The 13,420-nt window shown below is 41.0% G+C and overlaps 2 protein-coding genes across 3 annotated transcripts in view; both read right to left on the bottom strand.

Moving 5' to 3' along the window:
• The window catches only part of SLC5A12 (solute carrier family 5 member 12), a 152,735-nt gene extending 148,227 nt beyond the window's left edge, over positions 1-4,508 (bottom strand). The window contains exon 1 of the mRNA XM_053449170.1: positions 4,498-4,508. The gene's annotated coding sequence lies outside the window, so the exon portion shown is untranslated. The remainder of the gene's footprint in view (positions 1-4,497) is intronic.
• The window catches only part of CCDC34 (coiled-coil domain containing 34), a 54,793-nt gene extending 46,803 nt beyond the window's left edge, over positions 1-7,990 (bottom strand). For both annotated transcript variants that reach the window (XM_053449174.1, XM_053449173.1), the window contains exons 1-3: positions 7,891-7,990; positions 6,654-6,895; positions 5,488-5,629 (exon numbers count right to left, since the gene is read on the bottom strand). In XM_053449174.1, the coding sequence (XP_053305149.1) occupies positions 5,488-5,629; positions 6,654-6,877 (366 nt within the window). In that variant the 5' untranslated portion in view covers positions 6,878-6,895; positions 7,891-7,990. The remainder of the gene's footprint in view (positions 1-5,487; positions 5,630-6,653; positions 6,896-7,890) is intronic.
• Between the last annotated feature and the right edge of the window lie 5,430 nt (positions 7,991-13,420).

The raw sequence follows: 13,420 nt of genomic DNA, 5'->3' as shown, positions 1-13,420 counted from the left end.
GCTAGCTCCAAACTCCTCTCCCTGACATCTTCCTCTGGTCTCTCTCAATGGACTAATTCCCCTACGCACACCGAGGGACACTCACTCGATCTGGTTTTCTCCAGATCATGCTCCCTTTCAGACTTCTCCATCTACCCCTTCCCTCTGTCTGACCACCACCTCCTATCTTTTTCTCCAGTGCTAACCCCTAACAAGACAAACTTACAGCGCTCACCTCATACTTGTAGGCCATTACCAGAAAATACCATTACCCAACTGTCAGCCTCACTCGAACCTCTCTTACCTTCCATGTTAACCCTTTCCTGCCCAGACACAGCAGCCTCTTTTTACAACAACACACTTGCTTCATCCCTCGACACCATAGCTCCAATTACTACAAGTTACCCCCGACAATTTAAACGCCAACCATGGCATACCAAAACCACACGGTATCTTCAGAAGTGCTGCCGCACAGCTGAGCGCTACTTCAGAAAATCAAAATCCAGCGAAGACTTTACTCATTATAAATTCATGCTTCACACCTACAACTCTGCCCTCTCTCTCGCCAAACAGCTCTACTTCTCCACTCTCATATCCTCTCTTTCTTCCAACCCACGACGCCTTTTTTCTACTTTCAACTCCCTTCTCTGTCCCTCCACACCCACACCACAAACCTCTCTCACTGCCCAAGATCTTGCTACCTACTTCAAAGAGAAGATCGAGACTATTAGAAAAGACCTCTCTTCCTTACAACTCCCTCCTACACCACTCACCACCACCCTCTCTACTCCTACTATACTAACTGCCTTTTCCCCTACAACCGAAGAAGAGATAGCCACTCTTCTTTCTTCCTCTCACCCAACAACCTGTCCCCTTGACCCCATCCCTTCACACCTCACAAAGTCTCTATGTCCATCCCTTGGTCCATCACTTACCCACCTATTTAATCTTTCTCTATCATCTGGATCGGTACCATCTGCCTTCAAGCATGCGCTAATCACACCAATTCTAAAGAATCCTTCCTCAGACCCCATCTGTTTGACTAACTACCGCCCTATCTCTCTGCTTCCTTTTACCTCTAAGCTGCTTGAACGGATTGTGTACAATCGCCTCACTAACTTCCTCTCCTCTAATTCCCTCCTTGACCCTCTACAGTCTGGTTTCAAACCCCTTCACTCTACTGAAACAGCTCTAACAAAAGTCTCCAATGACTTGCTCTCTGCCAAAGCTAAAGGTCACTACTCTATTCTAATTCTACTGGATCTCTCTGCTGCTTTCGATACTGTTGATCACCACCTTCTTCTTGACTCACTTGCTTCTATGGGCATTCGAGATACAGCTCTCTCCTGGATCTCCTCATATCTGTCTAACCGTTCCTTCTCTGTCAACTTCTCAGGCAACACATCATCGCCCCTTCCTCTTTCGGTTGGTGTCCCCCAAGGTTCAGTCCTTGGTCCTCTGCTGTTCTCTCTTTATACTTCCTCTCTTGGCAAACTAATCAACTCATTTGGCCTCCAGTATCATCTATATGCAGATGATACCCAAATCTACCTGTCTTCTCCTGATCTCTCTCCATCTCTCATGTCCCGGATCACCAGCTGCTTGTCTGCTATTTCTTCATGGATGTCACAACACTACCTGAAACTTAATCTTTCTAAAACGGAACTCATTATCTTCCCTCCCTCCATCTCCACTCCACTACCTGAATTCTCTATCACCATTAACAACACAACTATCTCTCCTACTAACCAGGCCCGATGCCTTGGGGTCATCCTTGACTCAAACCTCTCCTTCATCCCTCACATTCAGTCCCTCGCCAGATCCTGCCGCCTGCACCTAAAAAACATCTCTCGTATCCGCCCATTCCTCACCCAAGAATCCACAAAAACTCTGGTTCATTCACTTTAGGGCTGCAACAACTAATCGATAAAATCGATAATCGATAATGAAATTCGTTGGCAACGAATTTCATTATCGATTAGTTGAATCGATTATTATCGATTATAAAATGAGGGTTTTTTCAGGGCAAACGCTCTGAAAAATCCCCCTCATTATATAATCCGTTTAGTCTGACTCACCGTCTCACAGCAGCAGCTCCTACTTACTCCCCTCCCTGTAATCACTGTGACAACTGGCCCCGCCCCTTCCTTCTCCAGGCCAGAACCACATGGCTGTGACACTCATCTAACTGTAAGTATATGTGTATATATATATATATATATATATATATATATATATATATATATATATATATATATATATATATATATGTATATATGTATATATATGTGTGTGTGTATATGTATGTAATATCTATATATATATATTTGGGCTACTGAAAGTTAGGGGAGGTGGGGGTTATTTTAGGGGCAGTTATGGTTAGTGGGGTGTTTAGGGTTAATTTAGGGGCAGTTATGGTTAATTGGGTGTTTAGGGTTAATTTAGGGGCAGTTATGTTAATAGGGTGTTTAGGGTTAATTTAGGAGCAGCTGTGGTTAATGGGGTGTTTGGGGTTAATTTGAGGCAGTTGTGGTTAATGGTGTGTTTAGGGTTAATTTAGGGGATGCTGTGGTTGATGGGTTCTTTAGGGTTAATTTAGGGGATGCTGTGGTTAAGGGGGTGTTAAGGGTTAATTTAGGGGCAGTTATGGTTAATGGGGAGTTTAGGGTTAATTTAGGGGAATCTAAATCCTGGGGGCAGTGAAGTGACATATCTGGGGGTATAAGGCATATACAGTATATAAGGCATATGTGGGGAGGGCAGTGTGGCATGTCTGGGGAGGACGGAGTGGTGTATCAGGGTGTATAAGGCATATCTGGGGGTAGAGTGGCATATCTGGGGGTAGAGAAGTGGCATGTCTGGGAGGCAGGGTGGCATGTCTGGGGAGGATGGAGTGGGGTATCAGGGGATATAAGGCGCATCAGGCACAGTGGCAGATGTGGGAGGCAGCGTGGAGTGGCAGATGTGGGAGGCAGCGTGGAGTGGCAGATGTGGGAGGCAGCGTGGCATATGTGGGAGGCATTGTGGAGTGGCAGATGTGGGAGGCAGCATGGCGTGGCATATGTGGGGAGGGCAGGGTGGCATGTCTGGGGAGGATGGAGTGGTGTTTCAGGGGGTATAAGGCGTATCAGGTACAGTGGCATGTGGGGGGTAGAGTGGAGTGGCAGATGTGGGAGGCAGCGTGGCGTGGCAGATGTGGGAGGCAGCATGGAGTGGCATATGTGGGAGGCAGCGTGGAGTGGCAGATGTGGGAGGCAGCGTGGTGTGGTATATGTGGGAGGCAGCGTGGAGTGGTATATGTGGGAGGCAGCGTGGAGTGGTATATGTGGGAGGCAGCGTGGAGTGCTGTGGTAGGCAGCGTGGCATATGTGGGGGGGCAGCATGGCATGTCTGGGAGGCAGCGTAGCAAGCCTGGGCTCAAATGTGCATATATTGGGGGGCTGGTTGGGAAATAAAGACAAGAAATGTATTATCAAAGTTATTCTGCTGTTTGTATTTAACATCATTTGTTTATTAAATTATTTTAAATAAATGAAAAATTTACATTCATTTTTTTTATCCGATTAATCGATTAATCGAAAAAATAATCGGCCAACTAATCGATTATTAAAATAATCGTTAGTTGCAGCCCTAATTCACTTATCATTTCCCGTCTTGACTACTGCAACACTCTTCTGGTTGGCATTCCACTGTCTCGACTCTCTCCACTACAGTCTATCCTTAATGCCGCTGCTAGGCTCCTCTTCTGCTTCCCCCCTCTGTGAATCCCTCCACTGGCTCCCAATTACCTTTAAAATTAAATTTAAGATCCTGGTACTGACATATAAGGCCATCCACAATACTGCTCCTCCGTACATTTCTGACCTCATTAGCAAATACTCTCCTACTCGATCCCTACGTTCCTCCCATGGGCTAAGGCTCTCCTCCTCACTCATCACCTCTTCCTTTTCCCGTCTACAAGATTTCACTCGAGCTGCCCCATATCTCTGGAATCTGCTCCCAAGGAACCTTCAGAATTCACCCTCCCTCCCGACATTCAAGAAACATCTAAAAACCCACTTCTTCAGAGAAGCATACCATCTTAGCTGCTAGAACATCCTTGTCATTGATACCCCCACAATACCTCTCACCCTTTCTCTATGCCTTATGTTTATCACCCCATTTTCCCTCTAGATTGTAAGCTTGCGAGCAGGGCTCTCTCCACCAAATGTATCGGTTTGTCTTAGTCTGTCAATTCTTGTCTTGTCATACCCCTTGAATTTATGTATTGTATTAAGCGCTGCGTAAACTGTTGGCGCTATATAAATAAAAGATAATAATAATAATAATAATAATAAAAACATCCATTCGCTTCTATGTTATTATAAAACTGAAGAACTTTTCTCCTGGTGAGGACAGCCTAAGCTCCTCTCTGTCTAATGGGACCAGCGGGTTTGATTCCAGGCTGACAGATCAAACACAACCAGAAGGAAACAATGTTTAAATAGTCAAACCTTATAAACTAAGTAACCCCACTACAATCACTCAAAGGATCTCAAAAAAAGTACTGACCCACGGGTCTGCTTAATACATAGTAGTAGGCCTGTAGGTCATCTGGACCACTGATACCTTGTTAGGTTATTCCAACTCAGAAGGTGGAGGTTTCCACTTTCACCTTCTGTAAATATTATATGCCTATGTAAGGGTATTTCTCAGAATCTTAAAATCCAGTTGAGATTTTAAATTACATTACTTAGTAGCACCTGTGTGAAAAATCCTCCAAAGAAACAATGTATTGTTAGTTGTATTTAAAGGGACAGTCTAGCGTCCTGTACAGGCTTTCCAACAATTGAAGGCATATTAAATGACTCTAAGTGCTGAAGCTGACTGGCGATGAGTAAGAATCCATGTGCCTTCAACCAAACACATATCTTACAATATAAAGCAGCTGAGCAACAGAGAAAGAGAACAAACACATAAGGGGCATTCTGATGAATCCTTCTATTCATTTCTGTGCAAAAATAATTAATATAAACATGACACTCAACTATCTTTTGTATTCATGTGCATATGATGGGTGGTTTGTCCCTTTAACATAAAGGGGTTTATTCATTAAATATGGAGCTGGAGGGAGAGATGTGGCTGTGACCGCCTGAATTCACTAAGCATTATAATGGGCAATCCCTGAAGAATTTATCAGCAGAGCTGACCCTACATGATGCATGGTTTAATCAGAGTGTTGGTATTGGAGAAGTCTCATTTATTTAAATATACTTTATATAGGGCCATCCATGCTATTTTTCGGGGCAGCCTCACTGGGGTTGGTCCCTCATAATGTATTGAAGCCAGCGAGATAACTTTAACTCTCCTACCAACTCCCTTTTTGGTGAATAAACCCAATACAGTGGTCTCATTCCAAATAGACAGGATAAATGCTAATGTAACCACTATTTATGAGATAGGGTTTTTTAAAGACACATAGCTAGCTTATAAGGCATTTCAGGAACTATATTTATTCCCTATTTTTACCTCTGATAATTTATTTTCCAACTCAATGCGCATTTGTTTTTCTTTGCAAATAATCCATGTCTCCCAGGGAGTAAGATTCAACTCTTGCTGCGATAATTCTGAGGCCTTGCTGTGTGTTCCATTATCTTGGCAATCTGGAGACCTAAATAATAATAACAATAATAAAATACAATAATATAGTATGGTCTGAGATGACTGATTTAGCAAATGGTGACGCAGTTTACAATTTGCGTTAAATAAACAAGCAATCTTTTGTAAAGTTACTGGCCATCTGAGCTTTTTTTAACGTGCATTTACTTTCTTGTATTGAACCTTTTTTTTTTTTTTTTTTTTTTTTTTTATTTAGGTTGTTATGATAAAGAATGCATAATTTCAAATGTCATTTCATCACCAGATGTCCACATCCTGGAACCATCACTGAAGAGCTTCTGTATGGTCAATGTCCTACCTAAAAATCTCATCAGTTCTATTACATTACTCTATTAATACTGTTCAGCTCTCACACTATACACGTATTAAAAAAAGATGGAAAACACAATTTAGCAGCAGCAGCTGTTCTTTCGCAGTGAGATTAAGTCTAAGGTCTTGACTGGCCTAGCTGATGAGAAGAGACACACAAGCTGGCCGCTCCTCTTCGATGATGCCGTCTGCGCAACCACAACTGGCGAGTATGGCTTGGTTAGCCACAATTTCGGCAAACAGGGATCAAGGCCTGGCTTTGACTGAGCCACACTTGCTTTGGCCAATTCATATAACCAAAACCTCTCATTTATATTATGTTTATATATTTGTTGCCAACTTTATTAGGGTAAGAAGCGCAGACAGTTTTTGTTTCTTGTATACATTGTACAGCCAATACACTGTTTCTTGCAGCATGCTTACACCTGTTTGGTAGGCCTCGTATTACACATTTGTATTATTTGAGCCTGTGACTAGCTTAGCGCACCGACATTTTTTCTTTTCCACACTTGAAGGAGTCAAACGTATTCTCAAGTTAATAAGCATTTTTACCCTAAATACTTTTTCCTAACTAGCTGAATAACGTATGGGATGATGTCACCCCTAAAACATTTTGCATAACATTATCACCTCTGTCCCCATTACATGGCATTCTATGTTAACTGTGAAATGAACAATGGTGCAGTTAGATGCCCACTAAACATTACCTTGGTTCTTCATCTTTAGATCTATCTGTCGTTATGTCCTGCTCCAAAGCTTGATCCTCGTCACTACTCTCAAAGCTGTCATGGTAGATGGGTGACAGCAAGGAGTAAGTAGAGTCGATTGAACTGTTGAGGTTATGGCTCTTGGATCCAGTTTTGCTTTCCTTACGAGGAGTGGAATGAGAGCGCCTTCTGCCAGAGCGTTCACAGCTTGATGTGAGAGACATGTTTTACCTTCCCAGCAACTAGAAAAAGAGAGCTCAGTATAATGAATCCACATTTATTACGGTATTCCCATCAAATGTCTTTTCGCCTTTTGGATGCTTTGGCCCTAAGTTACCGATTAGGATTTGGTTTAAGTAATATGTGAACACTTATCGAAGGTTAAATAAATATGATTTATATTTAGGAAAATAATAATTTTAACGTTAAAAATTATTATGATATTCCAACCGCCCCCATTAATCTTGTTATTTACGCAGACTCTTTTGAGCTTTATAAGAAAATGTAAATTGATAAGGCTTCTGGGTTCATCTAGAAAGAAAATTAATCAGAAAAATGATAAGGATTTATTTCTTAAATAATTATTTCTTCTTAATTGGCTTTTTCCATGCATTAGAAGCAGGATCACCTCCAACGGCAATAATCGCCCGTTCGCAATAAACAGCTGCAGACATCAGGGTTCCGGATACGTGTAAAAATATATTCTTTTATTTATTTATAATGCTTACGTTCATAAATGTGGGAGTTTTTTTGTGTACAATAACTGTGTTTTCATTGAGATGATCTCATTTGGTCTTGTAGACATATTATATATATATATATATATATATATATATATATATATATATATAAATATATATATATATATATACACATATGCAGACATATATAGTCCCTGTTCCAAACGTAAATGTGTATATATGAAATATGTAACAATTTACTGTGTAGAGATAATATATAATATACATTAACCAATAGTGATCATTTCCTCACTAGTATCACAGTATAAAGTATTTTTATGTGCTACATGGCAAATACATGATATATTATTCCCACAGACCTGTTTTCTGGGCATATATTATACACAGGAGCTACACACTGGGTTTACCTCAGACTTCTGACATAAGACTGGGACACACAAACACACATATAATGGTGCATTTTACTCGTTGGTGATATGAGCGCCGAATCTAACTCATATTTCCCTGTTTTATATATCTTAGTCCCGGCTACCTACCTGGTCTTTGCCCACACTGAGGAGTCTTCATCAGAAAACCATCAGAAACAAACAAAAAGACAGAAGCCAGAATGCAACATGGCCGCGCAGGAACCGGATCCCGTCTGTCCTTGCGAGAGCAAGCCAATCAGAAGGCGCGTTTTTACGCAGCACACCGCCCCTCCCAGAGCTACCAGAGGAAAAGAAGCAACCGTCGGGGCGTTTCCATAGCAACGCGTAATGCTGCCGGAGCGCGGCTCTATAGCAACTGGCGGCTGATGGAGCTGGTGGCGCTATGTGCGGGGAGGGAGGGCAGACAGGCAGACAGTCACAGGCAGACAGAGGGCTGGGGGCAGACAAGCAGCAGGTGCGCACTGGCCTGCCCTTATTTTGCATCTCCTTTACTGCTCACATTCCATTATATAAACTTCTTGGTGCTCTAAATGGTCACCATTAATCCTGAATGATGTATATAATTTATATACATTTTATATATTATACACATACATTTAAACTGATATATATATATATATATATATATATATGCCACCTACACACACACACACACAAAGTTTAAAAAAATAACATTTTAAACACATCCTTCATAATCAGCTCTTACATTTATTACTTGAATATTATCAGAAATTATATACATTAACCCATTATACTTGTCAGATTAATAATTTGTAGCAATGTCGTTTAATTGGTCAACAGTCAAAAATCTAGAATTTCAAGATCCCTTTTACAATAAAATTGTAGACTATATATGTGTCTATATATATATATATATGTATATATAATGTCTACAAGACCAAATGAGATAATCTCAATGAAAACACAGTTATTGTACACAAAAACCTCCCACATTTATGAACGTAAGCATTATAAATAAATAAAAATGAAAGAATATATTTTTACACGTATCAGGAACCCTGATGTCTGCAGCTGTTTATTGCGAACGGGCGATTATTGCAGTTGGAGGTGATCCTGCTTCTAATACATGGAAAAAGCCAATTAAGAAGAAATAATTATTTAAGAAATAAATCGTTATCATTGTCTCAAAATAGCCTAATATTCTGCTGTCATGGTAGCTACAATAACTTTAGGTTCTTTCAATACAAATATTTACTTAAATCGTTGTTCTTTTTTGTCCCACAAGAACATTTTAGTAATGTGCCTCACTTGTCAAACCTGTAGCTTTTTCATTTGTTCTTAAAGGCAATAAAACCTGTAACGCAGAATAGATTATAATATAAAAATGAGTAATGTGCATGTTCTAACAGTTTTTCTGTGACAAATTTTTAAGGTCCTCTTGGGATAACCAGGGGATCAGTGATAAATCCTATGATAGGTTTCCTATTAAATGTGATAATCTTTTAAGTAGGATTCCCACAAGAATGAATATGCTGGAATATCTCACAACAATTAGTTCGACGGTTGAACAATGTTTTATTTATTTATCAAGGAACTTAACAAAAGGCGCTAATCACACTGGCGCCGCAGTTAGAATACCTAAAATCCCTTTGGGTGTGTAGAGCAATTCGTGTGATGAGTCTTGGTGAAAGATACTGTAATCAAGGGAACTTGATTGCAAATCCAGAAATAAGAATATCATAATATTTCTACGGAAACTCAATTCATAAGCCCATCCCTTAAAGGAACAGTTACGCATTTTTTAAGTACTCCTCCTTGTCTTCATGGTGGGAAGAATGTATGTGAAACACTATGTGGAGCTCCTTGACTCTACCCTTTTCAATCTGATCAGTAGGCTAGCATGAGATCATGCAAGACAGATCCAGTCCTGAACTCTAAGCAATGCCCTGCCTTAAGGTTTTATACCTCATCCTAAGGGACATATTAACCTTGGGAGCTGCCTTAGGTCTGGTCAAGGGCAGCACCCCCAGTCGCCCTCTCTACGGTTGCAGTCCTCGTGTGGAGCAGCGGGATATTCACGTCACGTTCTGGAGCTCCATGCTTTTGTAATGCATCCTGCAGTGTAAATAGGCCACTTTGGACTGAGTAGGGGCACATCCTAGGGGCAGACAACCCAAGAGAGGAATCTATCCCCTTATTTGCACAGTGGGACTGCAGCCATCCTAGGTCCTGAATACATCACTGCTCAGCCTTACAAATTATTATTATATATTGTTTAATATAGCGCTGTTATATTCCATAGCACTGTACAATGGGTAGGCAGGACAAGTAGTACAGTGAAGGAAAAAATGATTTGATCCACTGCTGATTTTGTTCATTTGCCCACTCACAAAGACATAATCAGTCTATAATTTTAATGGTAGGTGAACATTGAGAAACAGAATAACAACAAAAAATCCAGAATAACGCATTTAAAATAAATTATACATTATCCTCTATCAATCAGCAAGAGGTCTGGCTCCCAGGTGTCTTTTATACAGGTACCGAGCTGAAATTAGGAGCACTCTCTTAAAAAGAGTGCATCTAATCTCAGCTTGTTACCGCTATAAAAGACACTTGTCCACAGAAGGAATCAATCAGATTCCAAACGCTCCACCATGGCCATGAATAAGGAGCTGTCCAAGGATGTCAGGGAAAAGACTGTAGACCTACACAAGGCTGGAATGGGCTACAAGACCAAGCAGCTTGGTGAGAAGGTGACAAAAGTTGGTGCGATTATTCGCAAATGGAAAAAACACAAAATAACTGTCAATCTCCCTCGGTCTGGGGAGGATCTTGTCAATGATCTCAAGGCAGATGGGACCACAGTCACTAAGAAAACAATTGGTAACACACTACGCCGTGAAGGATTGAAATCCTGCAGCCCCCGCAAGGTGCCCCTGGCTCAACAAAGGACATGTACAGGCCCATCTGAAATTTGCCAATGAACATCTGAATGATTCAGAGGAGAACTGGGTGAAAGTGTTGTGGTCAGATGAGACCAAAATCGCCATGTTTGGGGGAGGAGGAATGCTGCCTATGACCCCAAGAACACCAAACATGAAGGTGGAAACATTATGCTTTGGGGTGTTTTTCACCACATCAAAAGGGACGATGGATGGGGCCATGTACTTGGGTGAGAACCTCCTTCCCTCAGCCAGGGAATTGAAAATGGGTCGTGGATGGGTATTCCAGCATGACAATGACCCAAAACACACACAACAAAGGAGTGGCTCAAGAAGCACATTTAGGTCATGGAGTGGCCTAGCCCACAACATGAGTGAATGATTCTGTATTTACAGCTCAATTTAAATTTGTTGGTAAACAGGACAAACTAATTATCTGTTCACCATACTAGAGGATCAATTGGGGGTTATTTTGCCACTGAATAGCTTAATTTCACAAATTAAGTAAGTTTGTATTTTTTTCAGTATGTATAAGCACATGGGCTGATTCACATCCCAGTTTTTTGTTGATTTCAAACTGGACTCCACATGGATTTGTTCACCTCCTTCCATCTCATTGGCCACTAGAGCTGGCTGAAATTTATTTTCGTTATCTGCAGCAGTGTTGAACCAGCGACTCTCTTTCCTGACGTTATTCAAAAAGTTTCAACGTGTCCTGGCAAAATCGTTGGCAGACTTATTTAATTTAGTCTTTGGGTTTAGATGTCAAAATAAGTGCATGGATAAGGCAATGTTTAAGTGATAGGAGGCAGAATGTTGTAGTTAATGGTGTATATTCAGAGGGAGGACTTGTTACTAGTGGGGTACCTCAGGGATCAGTATTGTGACCTGTACTTTTTAGTATTTTTATTAGTGATATTACCAGAAGGTCTTAATGGTAAGGTAGGTATTTTTGCAGGTGATACAAAGGTCTGCAACAGGGTAGAACTTTCAGATGGAACCAGTCAAATTACAGATGATTTGACTAGTTTAGTATGATGGTCCAGAATCTGGCAGCTTCAGTTTACGGTTGCTAAATGTAAAGTAATGCACTTGGGACATAAAACTCCTAAGGCAGAATGTAGCATTGGGGCACTGTTCTGTCAGGGACTTAGAAGTAAACAGACAATGCAATAGAGTGTTGGAAAAAGTAAGCAGGGTTGTATAGGAAGAGACATGAATAGCAGATCTCTGATCAGACCTCATCTAGTATACAGTTCTGGAGACCCCAGATCTCCAGAAGGATATTGACTCATTGGAGAGAGTTTAGAGGAGGGCTAAAAAAATGGTAGGCGGTTTGAAAGATAGTCTTTAGTGATAATTTCTAAGGGATCTTAATATGTATAGCTTGGAGGAAAGAAGAGAAAGAGGAGATGCAAAAGAAACATTTAAATACTTAAAGGGATTTAACAAAAGCATGATTATTTGAAAGGAGCAATGTTAGAACAAGATGTCATAGTCTAAAACTAGAGGGTCAGAGGCTGAGAGGTAACGTAAGAAATTTCTACTTTACTGAGATAGTAGTAAATAAATGGAACAGTTTGCCAGGGGAAGTGGTGGAGGCTAATACAGTGAGGAAATTTAAACAGGCATGCGATAAAGCTATCCTCACTATGGGACCAGACCAAGGTTTGAATCTCTTGCATCAGGAAAAATGAGCAGACTCGATGGCCCGAATCGTTATCTGTCATCACAGATAATCAAAAATACCCTCACATTAAGTGGGGAATTGAGCCCCACAGAACAGATGAAAATGACCTGGAAGCTTTTATTCTAGAAAATCACGGCTAAATGATTCAATCTACGCAGGTTTCGTGTTTTTTTCTGTTTTGTTTAAGAGATAATTGCTACATATGCACCTGCTCCACATGCATTGTTGACTGAAAAACGCTTAACCATTGACCAGGTGGAATTGAGCCAAGGTCAGCATGGTTGATAACGCACAAGAAAGTGAATATGAACAAAACAACCTACAAAAACACATCTAACTCAGGTCAGTAATTGCTTTAAAAGTCAGGAGCTGACATTCCCTGGAATGTCGTTTCTGAAATGCCATGACATGATTTTTAAGATGATCATGCGCTGCTACATTGTGTAGGGTGGCACAGGTTCAAAACAGGAAAATGTCCTCTGCATTACAAGCCGGCACCGAGACCGAACAGGGAGACTCGCCGCAGAGGAGAGAGAGAGGGGCGCCGAGCGGGTAAGCAAAAACCACTCGGTGCCCCTCTCTCTCTCTCCTCCGCTTCAAAAAAAAAAAAAAAAAAAAAAAAAAAAGCGCTTGGGGCGGCCCTGAGTTGGGGCATGGAGTGACTTTGCCTTGAATAATGCATAGTTCAATGGATAGAGAGTCACACTGGGTTAACCACGCATCATGCAGGACCAACCAAGGCCATCTTGCAGGAGACACACACTGGGGTTGACCCATCTTAATGCAGCAAATTAAATGGTTACTGCAAACTTCTCCATTTAGTGCATAAACCTTTCTGCTATGGGCATTTTCATATTCACAGCTTCATGTTTTCCCCACCCAAACAACCCATAGGCTGCCCCTTTTGTCTACTGAGGGGTTATTTATGCCTGAGCTGCAATGAATTGACACATTAAACTGAAAAATGAATCAGTTTCACTCAACTTTTGAGAATCGAAGATAAGTTATTATGTCAGGGCCAGACTGGGAATGACAGAGTGGT

Source organism: Spea bombifrons, chromosome 10, assembly GCF_027358695.1.
Source record: "Spea bombifrons isolate aSpeBom1 chromosome 10, aSpeBom1.2.pri, whole genome shotgun sequence".
In the NCBI taxonomy this organism is placed as follows: Eukaryota; Metazoa; Chordata; class Amphibia; order Anura; family Pelobatidae; genus Spea; species Spea bombifrons.
The sequence above is the reverse complement of the archived record's forward strand: the minus strand, read 5'-3'. Positions and strand labels throughout refer to the sequence as shown.